Here is a 19,638-nt window from a genome sequence, read left to right as displayed (position 1 = left end):
AAAAAAATAATTAATTATTGTTTAGTCCTATTGCCAATAGGGAAAATGCACCCTCGAATTTGTTTCGAAAAGTCAGTTACACGTTTAAACTAATATAGTGACCTATTACCCCTAAGACTAGTAGCACCACTCTCATAATGAGAGGTGTATCACATTTATGCCACATCAATGCCATGTCACTGCCACATCAGATGTCATGTCAAATTTTAACTAAAATTCTCCATATCATTCAATTATTTCTTATGAACACCACAATGAAACCACTATCATTGCCGCTATATTACTACCAAATCTATATATTTCACCATGAAAATCAAAATAGTCCCCATAAATTTCACCACCTACAATCAAATCTACCATCGAAATCATACTATCACCATTATCCCCACAAAAATTAGAAAAATCCACAACAAAATTTGACATCCATAAACAAACTCATCACCAAAATTACATCATCACCATCAAAAGGTACAAACCCACCACCAAATATCACTACCACCATTGTCAATATCGATTTTTTCTTCTCCACCACTTTCAATTCCTGTTTCTTTGTCACCCCACGCCAACAAATCCATCATTATATTTTATTTTTTAAACTTAATCATCAATTTTATCAATCACCAACAAAGCCGAAGAGAAAAATCAAATAATAATGAAAATGGTGAAATCGAATAAGCATTAAAATAGGATATGATGGAAGGGTGGGGGAGAGGATTTTGGTGGAGGTATAGTGGGGTGGATGGAAATTGGGTATGAAAAAATGATGAAAACAAATAAAGAAGAAGAAGAAGATGGTTGCTTGTGAAGAAGAAGAAGAGGCGTTGGGTGGGGGATGGAGGGTGGGGGTAGGGTGATAGTAAAAAGTTTACTTTATTTAATGTCAAACGCGCTTTTCTTTTTTATTTTTTTTTATTTTTTGCCACGTCAGTTTTAGGGGTAAAAAATCATTTTTAAATAGTAAAGGTGTGTAATAGATCGACATGATAGTTTAAGCGTGTAACTGACTTTTCGAGACAAGTTCAAGGGTGAATTTATGCCTCATTTGATGGTAATATGCATCGATTAAGAGCATGTTTGGATTGGTTTAAAAAAAGTAGCTTTTAGATCAAAAATAAAAAGTCAAACTGAAATGACTTTTAAGTCAAAAAATAAAAAGTAGGGGATACCTACTTTTGGTTTCTGACTTATTTTAAGTCATTTTTTATATTTGTCATACACTTTCAGAAGTCAAAAACTGACTTAAAAGTAAGTTTGACCGACTTTTAAGCCAATCCAAACGGGGTCTTAATATATCATGACAAATTCTTAATGAGATCTTACATAAGTGTTTATATAATCTTCTTTTATTAAAAAAGTGATTCATCAATATAAGGAGTCACGATCATATTAATACATCTAAAATCGCCAAATGCTCGAAAGTTTCTCGTACAATCTAAGTGGATAATGTATTTCAAATTAAGGCATAAAAAGACACTCAATTGATCAAATATGTGAATCATTCAGCGGCAGAGTGTTCACAGAACAAAAGGTGTCACGAAGTCTCGCTCATAGAGGAAGAGTACTAGCATTAAAACTTACGTAGTTGATGGGATAGACAACCTTCTATTACTTTACTCAACTTTGAAGACCCAAAATAAGTGAAATATATCGTTGGTTCTCAAATATGAAGAATGTATATATGCATCAAGACGCCAGCAAACTTGTCATTGAGAATTTCACCAGACTTTGTAATTTCATTGTTTGAACAGGTTTTATATTGTTCAATGGCTAGTCTAGTATTCATCAAATACCAAGTATTGTACTAACATATAATAATCCCAAATATAGATGCAAGTCTGATTCTTTCAAGTAACATCTCATTAGTCCTCACAAGGTCCAGCCTTCACAAAATGCATTCAGAAAGATACCACCAAAAGTTTCAAGGTGATTGGCTCTCTCTACCGGAGCGTTGATTACAAAACTCACCTTCATCCTCATCATCTTCATCTGCATGGTTCCTCCGGTACTTGGGGCTCGGGCTTCGACTTCCACCATTAGCTTCAGCAGGGCTGTCATCATCATACTTTCGAGGAGTTGGGCTATCCCTTCTAGGACTTGAAGGACTCACGCTTCTCTCTCTGGGGCTTTGGCTATAGGCACCTTCTTCTCTCACTGGTGAAGGAGGGCTCTTTGCTTCCATCGGGCTTCCCTCTTCAGGTGTTGGGCTGCGCTTCCTAGTCTTGGGTGGAGGGCTTGGACTAGCCTTCCTTGGCTCCGGGCTCCTACTGTAGCTTCTTGATCGCTTGACCTGGTCCACTTGTTCTCTCTTTGGTGGCGGGGATCTTGATTGACTGAAAGAACGAAGGAGAGAGCTCAGAAATATATCTACTCAAGCGTTTGAACACCATATTTAGTGACTAAAGTTGAAGCCCGAAAAAATATTTGGAAGTTGAAGCTGTGTCTTGGATAGAAGCTTTACAAATTTCACCTGATATACTCCCAAACTAATTTTTCAATATTTTCATCTACTGATGATGAGTATTTGCAAATATTGATAGCCACATTCTAACTTACAAATAATGACTTCAGTATCTGCAAGTGAATTCATGGGGACAACCCGAGCAAATAGCACAGCAAAATGAATACCATCTAAACATGTGTCAAAACTCACCTATAGCTGCGACTTCTGCTATAACTTCGACGAGGAGAACGTGAACGTGAGCGTGACTTTGACCTAACAGGCGACCGTGAGTAGCTGCGTCTACTGCAATGAACACCACAAAGTCAAGAAACTCAGAAGGAAAAGATTTGGGGCATAAAATAAAGAAGGCATTTGCTTCACAGAGGTTAAAGTACCTGACTTTTTTAGGACTATTTGGGCATTTCCTTTCTATGTGACCTCTTTCTCCACATCGATAACACTTGTTCTTCCAATCCCCAGCTTTGCAATCTCGAGCCCAGTGACCTTCAAGCCCACAGTTGAAGCAGCGGCCTGACCCAGGAGCGGGTCCTTTGCCAAGATACTCGCGCGAACCACCTGGTCCACGTGGCACCTAGAGAAACAACCAATATCAGAATCAGCCGAGATGCATCATAGGAAACCAAGTTCAACAATTAATTCATTTACATAATTATTTTGTGAATAGGATCATGCAAGTACAATTGGCCCACTTCCGTTAAACCGGGACAGTGCAATTTGATGATGTGTTCAAACAAGAAATGCCTTCCTCTTTTTATTCAGCATCTATATATAAATAATTCAACTTAAAAGGCGGAGAAAATAAAGTGCAGTTAAAAGAGAAAGAAAGAAATGAGGTTATCTAGCAGCTTTACTGGAGCCCTATTCACTAGTCAGGACAGCAAATTGACGAGTGGAAAATTCAAGGAAATACATGTATAGAATACTTACTCCCTTGGCAAATTCAACAATTATGCGGCGTCCATCAATGTCACGGCCGTCTAAATAGTATCTTGCATCATCAGCATCTCGAGGATCACTAAATTCCTGTTTAAACACATTGTGTAGCAAACAAAAGTTTTTTTGGCGGGGATGGTTGGGGGATCAAAATGGGAACTAATGAAAATATTAACACCATAATAAAGGGAAAACAGAGAGATGATACATACTACGAAGGCATAGTCGTGCTTCATGTCCACATCCCGTACTCTGCGGAAATGGTTGCCAGAAACAGTAAGGCCATCATTACTTACTTAAGCACAGGAAGTTCATGAACACTTGCCCCTCAAGACGAACTATACACCAGTTTGAGATTGTTGGGAATTCCATAAAAATACGCAAAGACATTATAGAAAGGACCACCAAAGTCTCCTAAAACCGGGCAAGACTCCACCAAGGCCATTATAGAAAGAATCACCGAAGTCCCCTAAAACCCGGCAAGACTTCCCATCAATTCCACCAAGGCCACCCTCTCAAGATTGACCTTCAGGCCAGGCAAATGCCTATAAACCGTCAACAAGATCATTCAAGTTAAACTCACAAGCATCTGGAACACATTTTCCTTTATATATAATAATTGATAATATACCCGAGCAATACATAGGCTTGGAAGGAAATTCCAACACACAGATGGGAGACTTAAAAATGTAAACCTCCACTGACTTTCTGCTGGTGTGCTAAACCAACTGTGCATTTCTAAGGTGTTCCCCACAGGAAACCATCGAGTTATTGTACAATATCAGAACACAAATAAGAACTTGAGCTTTATGACAAACAATTATAAGGGCACACAGAGCAGGCGACTATGATCTTAGTATGTCATATAAATTGGTTGAACAGAACAGTGGGGCATAAAACTCCCTTCCAGATGAAGGAAAAGAAATATATGAGAAATTGGACAAAAAGAGTAGCACAGAAATATTTCGCCAGTACCCCCGTCCAATTTTACAAGCCTAGGTGAACCATCGATTTGAGATCTAATGCTACAACCCTAAGGAGCCAAGTATCTCATTGACAAATAGAAATATCCCTCCATTATTGTTAAATGAAGCACCTTCACGGAAGAAGCAACTTGGGTAGGAATTAGGATTGCATTGAACTGTAAGGTAGATGGAACATAGTCCCATAAGACCAACATATAAAAGGAAAACATCACCCAACGTTTTCTAGGACATCAACAAACAACATTAAATGGTTATAACAATAATAATTTTCCCACAGAATTTTCGCAATTTCTGTTGCTCAATGGCAACTGGCAGTATCAAAAGCAATAAGAAAGCAAATGACACGGTGATGGCCTTAGGCCTATACAACGAAATGCATGATGTGCCAAGAATCTAGAAAAAAAATTACCTCCCATATTTACTGAACGCACGCTCCAGATCACGTGAACGGGTCCGTGAAGACAAGTGTCCCACATAGAGACGAGTGCTATTTCCCATCCGATCATCATAACGAGGCATCTTTACAGCACAATTCTCAAACTGAAAATATGCACAGAACGAAGATGATATAATATTATAACTTCATCCGTTCACAAACATTATAAATCACCCAGCACAAGATGTGTCAGACCCATTCAAACATGCCAAAAAGTAATTTAGAGCAGAACTAATCCTGGGGTAATACAACAAACAAGAAATGAAAACTAGCACATTAAGCTATTGGCATAACCCATCGGCGGCCCACTAAAGTTGGCACGATGTTTCCTTTAGACACCTTAACTGAGAGATGTTCATTATAGACACCTAATATAGAAACTCGCTGAGTCATTTTAACTCTTTTTGCCCATGAGTGTGTCCACTCATTGATAGGCGCGTGAAAGAGTTATTTAGTTAATTTTAATTATTTTTTTTCATCTTCTTCCCCATTTTCAGCCACCATTTTGACCAAATTTAATGACCAAATTAAATTTCATCCATTGTTAAATAAGGTTTTTCAACAAAAATGACGGAATTTTTTTTTAAAATTCAAGAATAAACTCATTGATAAAATTCTTTCATGGAAAATTTAATATTTACGACAAAGTGAATTTAAGAAAGATTAATAAAAGCTTATTTCAATAATTTGCGGGGAGTGAATTCAACGAAGCGCAGCATGCAAGTGTGGGTAATTTCTACAAAAAGGGATAGGAATTTGGAGAAAGCAAAGAGGGGGAGCCAGGGGTTATTTTGCAAACCCCAAAACAGAAATTCAAATCAGAAAGGGGATTTGTTTGTTTGGGGGTTTTGGAGAAGGCGATAGGGGGTTGGGAGGAAGTGTATTTGGAGAAGGTGATCGGGGGTGGTTTGGAGAAGACTATCGGAAGGGGGGGGGATGGTTTGGAGAAGACGATCAGGGGTGGGGTGTTTTGTTGGGGGGTGGGTTCTTGGCTTAAATTTTATTTTACTTTTATTTGGGAAAATATCATGTTTCATTGGGTCAGTTTTTATTTTTACTCAACATTAATTATTTAAAAATTATTTTTGACACAAATGACAAATGTCGTCGTTTAATTTGACACTTTACATGTCATGGGCGAGTGTAATTCACACAATTATATGTTTTTGCTGATTTTTGCTGATACTAAAAAAGGTGTCAAAATGACACAACTGAATCCTACATGAGGTGTCTAAGTGAAACATTGTGCCAACTTTAGGGGGCTACCGATGGATTAAGCCTAAGCTATTCTATAACAAAATTACATGTTAAAAACTTATCTAAGCACAAAATTAATATGAGCCAAAACGCAAACTTATTTGAGCTAGTTAAAGGACTTGAATCACTGAAAGGCTTTTGGAAGCGTAAAGATCCCATCCAACAGAGAAAAATAAGAGTTCAAAAGATAATCAAGCATAAACAAGAATGTGTCTAAGCTCTTTAAAATTTCAAAACAGAAAAAATAAAATAAGCCTATTCAACCTGACATATTCAATTTACACAATCCAACTCAGATAACTTCCCATCAACTCAAGCAGAATCTTTTTTTTTTTTTTTTTGATAACCGAGAAATCCGTCTGTGACCCGCCCTTTGGACCAATCACATCCTTCTAAACTCGGTGGATAATGGGCCCGCCCCTCTAACCCTTCTCCACTTAAATACCGGCTTCGCTTTGCATGGTGTGGGGCTTGAAACCTGTGACCTAAGCCACAAATCCTCCACCTTTTTGCCACTTTGAGCTAGATTCAACTCAAGCAGAATCTTTTTTTTTTTTTTGATAACCGCGAAATCCGTCTGTGACCCGCCCTTTGGACCAATCACATCCTTCTAAACTCGGTGGATAATGGGCCCCGCCCCCTCTACCCTTCTCCACTTAAATACCGGGCTTCGCTTTGCATGGTGTGGGGCTTGAACCTGTGACCTAAGCCACAAATCCTCCACCTTTTGCCACTTGAGCTAGATTCAACTCAAGCAGAATCTAACCAAAGTAGTTTGATTTTAGCTACAGTATTGAAATATCTCAACCAATTATGGAACCTAAGCGACACCTCCTACCTCAAAAAGATCAACTCACAGTATACTTCTTACAACCAATTTTACATAAGCTTTCAGCGAGTAAAAACAACCATAACCATTCCATATAATAAGAATCTAACATATTCCTAGTAGCAAATTTCTCCTTCATGTACAAAGAATGATTAAGCTTTAACTTTCTTTTCGAAATTGAGAAAGCTTGAACTTCCAAAAGGTACTACAACGCCAAATAGTTACTGGTGTACCACTACGAATGAAGAAAAGCATGCAGAACTCACATCAATAGAAACTCAGTAAATTTTCTACCCGAAATTTTTAACAAGAAAACAGACAACATAATCAGAACCAACCACAAATTCACATTTCTAGAAATCATGCTACTTCACAATCAAATTTCATAACAAGAAAACACGCACACAAAAAGAAAATAGACAGAATAACCACCACAAATTCACATTTCAAGAAACCATAACTCCCAACTCAATCCAATCCCAAATCAAATAAATTCAACAATTTCAAGAGCACAAAACCAAAAGCTTCAATCTTTTTTCATAATTGTTGACAGGAAACAACCTACACAACTTCTCACTATTAGAAATCACATAATAGGATGACAACACTTTTAACCTAGTCCAACCTCACAACAAAAAAAATCAAAAAATTGGATAAAAATCTCAGCTTTATACTAAATCCTAACAAAAATTCCACAAATACTCACAAACCCAAAAAAATAAAAAGAATCTAAAAAACCCCACAACATTTCAGAAACAACCACCACAATTTCTCACCAATACAAATCAAGATTCCCTAAAAATCAATAATTTTAAGGCAATTAAAGAACAATTAAAATTAACTAATCAAGGTAAAAAATAAAATTACCCAAATAAGCGAAATTCCTTTGTAACTTTTCTTTGGCTGCTTATCTAAACCCTGTAAAAAGAAAAACGAAGAAACTCTTATTATCGAACGTTATCTATTTCTTGAACCGACATACAGAAAATGAACGGCTCAGATTTCAGTGATTGTATACCGGACGGTTAAGATTGATTGAGGCCCAAAATTAGTTTTTGGTTTATAGGCCCATTTTATTGAGCCCAAAGTGAAAATTGTTTGGATGGTTGTTAGCCTCATAGGTTTCGTATTGTATTGTATCGTCTTGATGAATATACTGTTTGAATAGATTATCTCATTTTTCATCATTACGTAACGTATCACATGAGTAATTTGAAAGCAAAACCTACAAGAAATAGATTATTAGCTGACAAGCAAAGATAAAATAAAAAGGAAAAACATAAGGTGACAACTTGATCACATCAATTTGGTCAGTATATAATTAAGACTTTTCATAATTACATAATGATATGATACAATAAAATTTAAATAATAATTAAAACAAACATTGATTTAAACCAACAATATAATACAATTGGTAACAAGTTGTAAAGGGCAGGTTCGTTGTTAACTAAAAAGGTGATCGCTTGGCTTGGAGAGAAAGGAAAATCCGAAAATGTATTACATAGTTGCATTCTTTTTCTTTTCTGTTTTGGCTTGGAGCGCTTAGGTTTATCTCTCTGAATTCAAATAGTTGAGGTGGATTTTTAAAAAAAAAATGTTTTCATGCTATATTTATGATTACTTAAAACATCTTTTAAAAAGAGATGCGACTATATTGAAAGAGCAATTATTTCCATTTACAAATATATGACAAGGACACCCCATATTATATCCTACATTCTATCAAATTACCACCTACTTTTTTTCAATCTATACAAAAGAAAAGGACCTTTTTCTACCACAAGTAACATATAATCATGCTCAAGAGAAATTGAGTTTCAATGTCAAGCAAGGTATTGTTTATTTCTTATACTCCTTCTGTTTTAATTTGTTGATCTTATTTTTTTGTTTAGTCTGTCAAAAAGAATGTTCTTTTTTGTTTTTGACAACTTTTTAGTTTCAACTTTCCAATGACACATTTAAATTCACAAAATTCAAAAGTCATTTTCACTTTCTTAAATTTCCTGTTAAGTCAAAACAAGATAAACAAATTGAAACGAGGAATTTATATCCCAGATGATTATAAAACATATAGACCAAATGGTTAGAAGCTAACTTGCTCGGACACTCTAAAAAAGTTATCGCGCTCGTGTCAGATCCTTAAAAAATGCACTACTTTTGAAGGATCCAACGCACACCCAATGACATTTTTGAAGAGATCAAACAACATAAGTTAGAAGGATATCTGCAAATTACATTCTCCATAAAATAGTGGAACTAACAATATCAGAAGCTAAAAATCTGAATACAACTTGATGAACATTATTTAACAACATATTGAACACTTGAAAATAAGCATATTAATAATGCCTAAGAAAACATAGGAGAAAAGAGCTACTCAATTAAAATTAAGATTAAAAAAAGAACTACTTAGTAAACTTATGGTGAGATTAATTTTTTTCTTCATCTTGTTTTCCCGCGGACTCTTCACTTTTGATATTGCACCCATGTCGAATTCTTCAAAAATACCTGTTGACTTTTTTGAAGAGTCTGAGTAACATAGGTTTTCACCTCCTCTTATTTTTGCTTCCAATCAACAAAGCAAAATAGAAGAGAATCCTAAAGAAAAATCCCAAACCAATTGTGATCCAAAAACAAGTCCATTTGTTCAAGTCAGTCCCACCACTTTGCTTCAATATATCTGATCCTGTTGTCAAACATGTTGTGTTTGTTATGTTCATTCCCAATGTCTTGCTCATGTTTTGCAACAACTTGATCTTTAAGGCCTCAGGGACAGCCCTCAATGGCGAGGTGTCGAAAAGCTGGACACCCTTTACAAAACACTTGTTGGGATCAGAAAATTCATTTTGTAACACCCCTTGGTAAGGGTATTTCACTAAGGACATATAGTGAAACCATATCCAATAAGGAGGTATTCGATCGCGACTAATGAAGAAGCCACTGAAGAGAAAGAAGTAAGCTAAGACCGCGACCACGACTGTGTAGGCCATCATGATGTTGTAGATGACACCAGAGAGGAATGTGACAAATGAACTCCCTGCCCAAAATGAGGCAAGTAAGAAGAGCAAGAAGTAAAGGAAACCTGAAACGCCACCGGCTAGTCCAACTGACCAATATGTTGTGACAGCAAAGGCAATGGAGAGGACTAATATGGAAGGAAGTGAGATAATGGCATGTGAAACAACATAAGAGGAACGACGATAAGCGTTATGAGCAGTCTCTCTCATGAAAATATACCTTTCTTGAAGAAAAACAGGAATGGCTTCAGCACAAGTGTAAAAAGTTGTGGACATTGCAAAGGCAAAAAAGCCTAACCTTTCTTGAACCCCTTTTGGAGAATTGTCTAATTTCCAAAAAATTGTGGCTAGGATAATCCCAGTGACAACGACAGCGCCAAAACGCATACCAAATAGCTCAGGCATTCTCATGGAATTCAACATTGATCTTTTGGCTATCACAACCATATCTACCCAAAATGGATTAGCAAATTTTGGAACGTTTGAAGAAGAGACATTTGGGTCGATATTCGTTGCTCCTGAGACTAATTTCCCTCTTGAAACACTTGCACTTATTGCATCTTTAAGTGATGGTTTTGGTCCATTGTAAAAGCTGCTGGTGCTAGTTGTTGAGTTTCTTTCCCTTTGCCATGTTTTATTGAATTCCATCAAAGTCTTGGTTCCATTTGGAGTTCCTTCGAGTTCTCTGATGAAATCCAAAGCAAACTCTATCCTGTTTTCATTTTCAGGAATTGGATTCCCAAAATCAGCAAAAAATTGTTGTAGACTTGAAGGAGGGCTAGTCAAGACCGTGTGTCCACGCGAAAGGATGATTAAACGGTCCAAAAGACTCAAAATTCTATAACTTGGCTGATGAATTGACATGATCACAATACTTCCGCTTTGTGCTATTCTTTGCAAGACTTTTACCACCATATATGCACTAGTGGAATCAAGTCCTGAAGTTGGCTCATCAAGAAACAGGACAATAGGGTCATGAATTATGTCAATACCAATAGAAACACGCCTTCTTTCGCCACCAGAAACTCCTCTATGGCCTTCATCACCAATCACTGTCTTGGCAGCATTTCTAAGGCCTAGTTGATCGATCAATGCTTGAACTCTAGCATTCTTCTTGGACTTAGATAAAGTCCTTGGAAGACGAAACTCGGCTGAGAACATGAGTGTTTCTTCAACTGTTAACATTGGGAACAAAAGATCATCTTGCATAACATATGCTGAGATAACCTTGAGAAGCTTTGATTCAAGAACTTCACCATTCAAAGTAACATTCCCTTTAAGACTTTCCCTTGATATTCGATCAGCAAGGGCATCAATCAACGTTGATTTTCCCGATCCACTAGCTCCAAGAACAGCCATGATTTCACCTTCTCTGGCTTCTCCTGATATGTCATTCAACAACACCTTCATGTTATTATCAGATGACAACTCATCGTCTTTATCGCCCCTCCTCAACCACCTAGGAAGTGATATTTTACTTTTGACTTTAACACTATAGGTTAGATTGTGAAAGGAAAGAACAAAGGGAAATGATGAAGGAGTAGTAGTAGTATAATTGGAGTGATTCCCAAGTTCAAGAACTTGGTTTTTTTCCTCAGCAGAGTCGCCAAGGCGTTTCAATAGCTCACCTAGTGTGATAGAGACATTGTGCCTTGGTTTTCTTCCAAATTCTTGAAGTTCCATGTTGTTTCTTGGGCCTAAAAATGGAAGATCACTAGCTGAAGACATGTCGTCACCTCCACCAAGATTAGACATGTTTGATCAAAGCACTACTACAAACGACCAAATTTTGTAGCTAAACAACAAAATCCAGTAGTTGTTTTTTTTGGTAGTGAAGGGTGTTTGGTGTTTATGGATGTATATTTCTTACTAGTTTTTGTCTAAAAACACACACTAAATAGAAAGACAGATGTATGAAAAGTTCTTCAACAATTTTTTCTTCATGTTGAGTCACTTTCTTTATGAATTTTGGCTAAGTAAATATATTTTTTGATGCCTTTGTACAAGAATATAAGGTTTAAAATTTTAATGTTTTCGTGTAATGTTGAGGTTTGAAAATTATACTAAAGTAAGTTCAGTAGGTGGCGAGTTGGATGCCTTCCATTGAATAAGTATACAAGTGTATACGTAATTTACATCATCAACTACTAGGTCTATGTTACTAGGCATCTGATACGGGTGCGGATCTAAAAGTCGGATTTGTTATTACATAAATTTGGATTTGGGGATATATAGGGGTAAGATACAATCAGCAAATGTATATTACGACGTATATGAGTATATATTTTGATGATTAATTGAAGTTGTTAAATCAAAGCTAGTTATATTTTGTTCATAAGTTATCTCATATAATAGTAAGTGTTCCTAATATTTGTTCATAACTAATCTCTAATTATAGCAAAGTGTTCCTATATATATAATATTTTTTTCATAAGCTAAGAATATATTTTTTTCATAAGCTATTTCTTATAATAATAAAGTGTTTCTATATAAATATAAATATAATATTTAATAAAGTGTTCCTATTTATATGTATAATACTTTCTTCATAAGTTATCTCATATAATAGCGAAGTGTTCCTAATATATTACCACATGAAATCTCAACCAAACCAAATACCATATGAACGTATATTTTTTTGGTCATAGGTGAAATTAAGATTTTGAGTTTATGAGTTTTAAATCACAATATGGGTCATACTTCCATATTTCCACACCCAAATCATGTTGGGTGCGACAAAAATTTTGAAGAATCTGAGCAATATAAAAATAACGTTTATTGACCTTTTTTAGGCTTTCTTTATATATAAAAAAGAATAGTCAATATCTTTCAACTTTTACGGATGAAATTCAGAAATGATGTTCTAGAATATCACTCGTGTAATTTAAAAGGTTCATAGTAGTAACCTTTTTTTTAGAGGCTGAAAAGTGGTTATTTATCGATTTTCTATAAAAATAATAAAGAATTTTTTTTAAAAAAAAAACATCAGATGCCATAGTTGTAACTAACCAGATTTAATGGGGAAACATTTCTTGTGTGCTTTTAGAAAAAAAATATCAACTACTTATTCTTCTAACCTAATAAATTCCTTTCAAATGATAGAGTATATCATAACTCTTTGTTTTTTCTATCAATTGGTTTGTTGAGAAGTAATTTACAACAAGGAAAACTTTATTGGACATCACTAAAATATCAAAAGGTTCATGTCTGGGACTCGTTCATCCTTAATGATCGGCTTTGAGCTTTAAAAATAAGTAATATTTTGATAGAAAACATTTGACCCCCTTAACAAATCTCCTCTGCAAAAATTAATCCTGAATTACCAAAGGCATAGCGAGATGGTTAAGCCTCATTCAATCTTAATTAGTAATCAAGTTCGAGCTCTAAAGATGAATATTATCTTAGTAGGAAGCATTTCATCCCCTTAATAAATCTCTACTTAATCATGAAAGGGTATGTCTAGATATGGTTGGGCCCCATCTACATAAGATAATCGGTTGATAGTGAGTTTTTCTACCCCTTAATAAACTAACATATTAGTAGAAAGCGTTTAAACTCCTTAATAAATCACCTCAATAGAAATCTTGATTATTTGAGTCAGTAAATTTCGAATTTAAAGATACATAATAATGACGTGAAGTTTGAATACGTAAGGTAAACGTGACTATTTGTACAAAGTAAAGAAACAATATAATACACTTTGCTAACCTGTTGCGTGTTATATTCATATAGTAGCCACTGCTACTTTCTTGTGTGTTTTATTTAGTTGCAAATAACTATAATTCATCTAATTTTTATTGAATTATTAGTCACTTCCAAGTGGCTTATAATATGGTGACCAATATATTCCTAATCTCTTTTGCACACGCCTTCATTACTTTACGAAATCAATTTTGTCTATTTCCTATTATTATTTAGGAATGTGTTCTTATAATAATTTTATTTTATAAAAGAATCATTTTTTTTAATCTATACCTAAATCCCTTTCTTATTAATCTGAATTTTGTTTACTTTAGGTGTAGATGTTCATCTACTCTGGACCTAAGAATTCCTACAACTCTTCAGTAAAAAAATAGAATATAGAAATGTGCAAGTTATGGATATATAAAGTTCGATTAGCTAGTTTACCAACATGGCCGAAATATACACTAACAATGCATATGTTGTGTATATGTATAGTTAGTAATAGTATATACGACCTATACATTTTGTGCATATTTTGTAAGCTAATTAATCGAAGTGTTTAGAATAGTGATTATCCCAATTCCCAATACTCATTCAATGTATATACTTGTAACTTGCTCATAGTAACTTATCTACACTGATCGTCTCCTCCCCACCCTCCACAACTCCCCCACCCCACCAACCCCCACCCTCAATACTATATGTAGATTATTATAAATACTTTTGCAACAATACTTCCTGTTTACTTTACCAAAGACCAGAAAATAAGCAAAAAAAATACTTATTTTCCGAGAAAACATTTTCCTTTCATACCAAACATACCCTTGAGTAATGTGAAGATTAACTGACAATCATGTATACTTATTAATTTACCTGTCAATAAAGACCAAGCCAAAGCCCCCATAGGTAGATTCACTTTTTTTAAGAGATAACCCGCACTAGGCAAGCCCGATGCGACGAGCTCAACCTAGAAGGCAAACCCCTTGGTTTTACTGGCAAGGGGTTTTGAACTTGAGACCTCCAACATGGAAGTTCCAAGTCCAAACCACTTGGGCTACCCGAAAGGTACTTTTTTACCTGTCCTTTCAACTACTTGAAGCAAAATATCTTTTCTTTAACAAGAGCAAGGACCAGTTTGGAGTTTTAGCATTTCTCTTGTAGTACAATGAATTTATACAAATTTTCACTCTGTTAAGTTAACACTATACAACTGTCTCAAAAGTTCCCTCCAAGTAAAAGATTGAAACCAAAAAGCAATGTACAAGTGTTTTAGGGTATACTAGGAGAAGGAGGTGTCTTTTTTTTCTTTTCTACCTAAATGACATGACTAAGTGGTCCAATGCCCAATTCGTCCTCTATGTCATCGCTCTCTTCGAACAGCTTCAAGAATCGAACTTGCTCTTGTTGTTTCTTTCTCTTTTGCCAATATTTGTAGGCAGTCACTGCTCCAAGAACTATAAAAGTCGTCACTAACACACAGATGAGCAGCACTAGAGCCCAGTGCATTCCCTTTTCATTATTCCGTGGGACATCAGTGTGATTTGAAGCTAAAGAAACCATGCAATAACACAGACAATAAGTTACAAAAATCAGAACAAATGGATAAGCATCCATATGCCAAGAATAGTCTAGATGCTATCAATACATAAATTTTGTAGCACAGAGAAGTTGATGTTTAAATAATTTGTGAATTTTGTAGCTCAGTAGAATCGTTCCTAATTTAGACAAACTAAAACCATCATGGATTCCCTGAGCACCGAAGTAGGATGTCAGAAGAGACGTAATGAAATAACATTTAGAACAAAGATGACCGAAAATCCAAATCGTCATCATACATAGCTTGCAAGGGAAGTGCAACCTTCCGTTTATCCAGTTTCTTTTGAGAAGCAGGCCTATTTAATACTTCAATTATAGAACCAGGCAAAAAATTTATTTACGTCTGTGTCGACACCCCCAAGTGAAGGTAGCGTGGCACCATTGTCTTTTTGATTGCAGGGCCAAATGCCAATAAGGAGCCCAAATCCTACGTCAAAATGAAACTCAAAGATTTACCCACCAAAACCTTTTTCTTTTGATCAATTCGATTGGCATAAATTTTATTTACTTTTTTGATGATTAAAATTCCCCTATGAGTTATGGCCCAACTCCAACTGATCCACATGTTCGAAAACTCGGGGAGGGGAGGGGGTACTTGAATGTCAGCCCTCTTGTCAGTGGCAGGGTTTGAACTAGAGATGTATCTTTCCACACATTTTGTGTTGCATCCTTGCCACTAAATCAAAACCTCAGGGCAAAGATTGGTGATACATTTAGCTAGATGCTTGTGTTGATCAGCGTCAAGAGATCTTAGACAACATAAATGAATTTCCTTAAGTATGTTACAGCATTTATGAGGGGGAGGGGGGTTGGGGTTTCAGAGCATTTATGAGTTTATGTGCAGTAAAATAATTCCAAATAGCCTCAAGTTCACTGTTGTTACAGAGAATACACTGCACTAACCAAGAAGAAGAGGAGACAGCAAAAGATAGAATACTCACCACCTTCAAGAGGGACACAGTCTGGACACAAAAATGTGGCATTGAACTCTTTCTCCTTGAAATGAATATACTTCCCATCAGGACTAGTAAAATCAGATGCACAGAACTCCCATTCATCAAATATATCATCAGGCTTTATAAATGAGTCCTTCTCATAAATCCCACATCGTTTGCACTTCTTTTCTTCAAGTTCTGTCAGAGGCTAAAAAAAATAAACATGCAACATCATCAGCTTCCAAAAGAAGATGCCAAGGCCATGCACATTAGATCAGCAAACTTGTGAACTTCTAAAAGAACAGACATAGACAAGCTTCCGAGCTGCATCAGAAACTTTCCAAGTAACAACAATAATAGTCTAAAATTGGAATACAAATTCAAATTCTTCCCTTGATGCATAAAGCAAACAAACACCATAGTTTATTACGAATAGGAGTCTCCTCTGCCAGACAGCCACATATATGAGGTAGGCTTGTAATTAACTGAGGATTGTCTTGTCTAAACTTTAAGTACTCCTATGTATCAAGGAGAAAGACTGGGAAGGAAATTATGAAAAGAAAGATCCTATACATTGCTGTGAGTACTTGTTGCAAGTCCTCTCAATCTTTACATGATCAACTGTTTAGTTCCATTACCTTTTCTCTTTTTATTTCTAATTTTTTGGGTGCACGTGGTTGAGGTTGAGGTTGAGGGAGAGGAAACGGTTCCCTTCGCACAAAATTGAAACTTTATGCTTTGGTAATGGTTATTGCCTTCACGCACAGCTATTCCTAGGTTGAAACCTTAAAACTCCACCTCCAGAAACCCCTCTTCCATCTCCCAACATCACCTACCAATACCATTTCCAACAGGTCAGCTCCCAGACAACTCATCTCCCAAGTGCCAACAACTGTCCGCAGTCAACTAGCACTTCTCTTCTCAGGCCTGCAAATGCCTTTGATATGCTTCCTAACATCATGCAACACCAATATTTCATCCCCTGCTCTCTCCTATTTCGTTTCTACCAGTAACTATAGCTTATGCTTCTTGGAAATCCTCCCATCACGGCATCACATAAGAATGAAAACCTTTAAATCTAATCCCAACATCTACAGCTTGAAGGAAAACACCAAAGGTAAATAGAATTTTACAAAAAGTGAGCTCCCCACAACTACATCCGACCATGTAAATCAGTGTTATCAAGCATTTTGAAAGAAGAAATGACTACAATCCACTGAAAGGTGGGATACTAAGTTATCTAATGAAGGATGATTTCTTCCGAGGGAGAGAGAGGGACTACATTGGAACCTGCTTCTACAACAGACATTTTCATCCTCAATAAGGGGGTAATGTGTAAGAGACTGTATACCTCTCTTGCTTTCTTGCACATCATCCTTCCAGATTAACTAATACAGAATCTTGAAGAAAATATCTCTGGAGGTAACCTCCACTAAAAGGGGCCATTACTACTAAAATAACTTCTAAACCTTGTAGGGTAGACATTGATGAACTTTTTATTTCTTCTGAAACTGTACATCTAAATAAAACCTGGCTCCGCACTTCCCCAATTGACAGAGTTGACCTTATGAAGAAAATGAAGATTTTCTAGAGCACATTCTACTGACTTCATTAGGAAATTTTCTTTTTTTAACTTTTCCTTTTCTCAACACGAATTTAAGCATGAGCAGACTTTACTAATTGGCAAATGGTATGTCAAATAAAGGGCATAATCTTGAGAAGATGAATCTGGTTATATTCCACCACTCTTTGAAATTATAGAAAAAACTCAAGAGAACGATATAGTTGGAAATATGATGAACCAACAAATTTGCAGTCGTAGTTAAGAAATCATTAACTTTAAGGGTAATTTGCGCAATGGAACGTCTTGGAACGCAGCTGTAAGAAATTGAAAGTGTGTATTCCCTCGATTTTGGGATCAGTACCGTCTTCCTAAGTGGGTAGTGCCATGAATGTATCTTCCAAGAGCTAATGCAATGGATATCGGTGCAGCTGCATCTAGTTGCCAGAAACAGTGGATTTCTTGGCTATGAATTTTTAAAAAATGTAAAACAGGAAAAGAAAGTACACCTTCTCTCTTTACTACCATGTTCATTTTACTTGACTATTTCCTGATGTGTGTTTTCAGTAGGTTTTCTACTTTTTGGTATACTTCTTGTATACGAGCATGTTTTTTTGCTCGAACATTGTAATTGAATGGAAGATCTTATCTTATTCCAGTAGGTGAACAGTGAATAAATACAATACATAAGGTGCTAACTAAGGAAAGAAATAAAGAGTGATTCCTACAGATCTGCAGTGATCCCTATAAATCTGCTGCCTATATATAGCTATGTATATTACTAAGATTAAGTCTATATACATTCTATAACACTCCCCCTCAAGCTGGAGCATATATGTTGATCATGCCCAGCTTGTTACAAAGATAATCAACTCGAGTTCCATTCAACGCCTTTGTGAGCAAATCAGCTACTTGCTCTCCTGTCTTCACGTAGCCCGTGGAAATCAAGTTTTCCTGAATCTTCTCACGAATAAAATGACAGTCAACCTCAATGTGTTTAGTTCTTTCATGATACACCGGATTTGAGGCAATATGCAAGGCAGCTTGATTATCACACCAAAGTTTTGCTGGTGTATGATATTCCAACCCAATTTCAGTTAGAAGATGATATATCCACATAATCTCACATGTAGACTGTGACATAGCTCTATACTCAGATTCTGCACTGGATCGAGATACAACACTTTGCTTCTTACTCCTCCATGACACTAGGTTTCCTCCAACAAAGACACAATAGCCTGTAGTCGATCTCCTATCAATTTTGGATCCAGCATAGTCAGCATCTGCAAAACACTCAACACGAGTATGACCGTGATTGCTATATAATATCCCAAGACCCGGGGCTCCTTTCAAGTAACATAAAATCTGTTCCAAAGCTGCCCAGTGTTTGACTGTAGGTGAGGACATGAACTGGCTAACAACACTTACTGCAAAAGCAATGTCTGGACGAGTCACAACAAGGTAGTTTAACTTTCCAACTAACCTCCTGTATCTCTCAGGATCATCAAAGGGGTCGCCGTCATCTTTCATAAGCTGCACATTGGGAACCATTGGAGTACTGCAAGGTTTAGCTGCCAACTTTCCAGTGTCTGCAAGAAGATCAAGAATATACTTTCTCTGAGACAAAAGAATTCCCTTCTTGTTTCTATTTACCTCTATACCCAAAAAGTACTTCAACTGACCCAAGTCTTTCGTATGAAACCTAGTATGCAGGAAGGATTTGAGGGAAGAGATCCCTGCATAATCACTTCCTGTGATGACAATGTCATCAACATACACAACCAGCAGGATAGTGCCAACTGTTGATTGTCGATAGAAGACTGAGTGATCACATTTGCTCATTTTCATCCCAAACTCCAGGACTACCTCACTAAACTTCCCAAACCAAGCTCGGGGACTCTGTTTCAAGCCATACAAGGACTTCTTCAAATAACAGACTC

General features: G+C 36.3%; 3 protein-coding genes across 5 annotated transcripts in view; all 3 read right to left on the bottom strand.

Moving 5' to 3' along the window:
• Positions 1-1,677: 1,677 nt before the first annotated feature.
• On the bottom strand, positions 1,678-7,867 carry LOC102596635 (serine/arginine-rich splicing factor RS2Z33-like). Of its 3 annotated transcripts, none has more exons than XM_006345623.2 (7): positions 7,770-7,867; positions 4,790-4,920; positions 3,607-3,646; positions 3,389-3,484; positions 2,836-3,032; positions 2,651-2,743; positions 1,678-2,330 (listed from the first exon to the last, which is right to left on the bottom strand). In XM_006345623.2, exons 2-7 carry the CDS (start codon positions 4,897-4,899, stop codon positions 1,919-1,921), a joined length of 948 nt encoding a protein of 315 aa, XP_006345685.1. In that variant the 5' UTR covers positions 4,900-4,920; positions 7,770-7,867; the 3' UTR covers positions 1,678-1,918. The 3 variants fall into 3 exon arrangements, with proteins under 3 accessions (XP_006345685.1, XP_006345686.1, XP_006345687.1); XM_006345624.2 differs by having other exon boundaries at positions 2,651-2,740; XM_006345625.1 differs by lacking the exon at positions 7,770-7,867 and having other exon boundaries at positions 3,607-3,939.
• Positions 7,868-9,128: 1,261 nt separating this feature from the next.
• On the bottom strand, positions 9,129-11,887 carry LOC102596308 (ABC transporter G family member 20-like). The gene has a single exon (XM_006345622.2). It carries the CDS (start codon positions 11,675-11,677, stop codon positions 9,452-9,454), a length of 2,226 nt encoding a protein of 741 aa, XP_006345684.1. The 5' UTR covers positions 11,678-11,887; the 3' UTR covers positions 9,129-9,451.
• Positions 11,888-14,699: 2,812 nt separating this feature from the next.
• The window catches only part of LOC102595979 (uncharacterized), a 14,331-nt gene continuing 9,392 nt past the window's right edge, over positions 14,700-19,638 (bottom strand). Inside the window, exons 3-4 of the mRNA XM_006345621.2 lie at positions 16,144-16,345; positions 14,700-15,153 (exon numbers count right to left, since the gene is read on the bottom strand). Of these exons, the coding sequence (XP_006345683.1) occupies positions 14,921-15,153; positions 16,144-16,345 (435 nt within the window). The 3' untranslated portion in view covers positions 14,700-14,920. The remainder of the gene's footprint in view (positions 15,154-16,143; positions 16,346-19,638) is intronic.

The sequence above is a fragment of the Solanum tuberosum genome, unplaced genomic scaffold (genome assembly GCF_000226075.1).
Source record: "Solanum tuberosum cultivar DM 1-3 516 R44 unplaced genomic scaffold, SolTub_3.0 scf00071, whole genome shotgun sequence".
Lineage (NCBI taxonomy): Eukaryota > Viridiplantae > Streptophyta > Magnoliopsida > Solanales > Solanaceae > Solanum > Solanum tuberosum.
Note: the sequence above shows the minus strand (reverse complement) of the source record. Positions and strands in the feature narration are given on the sequence as shown.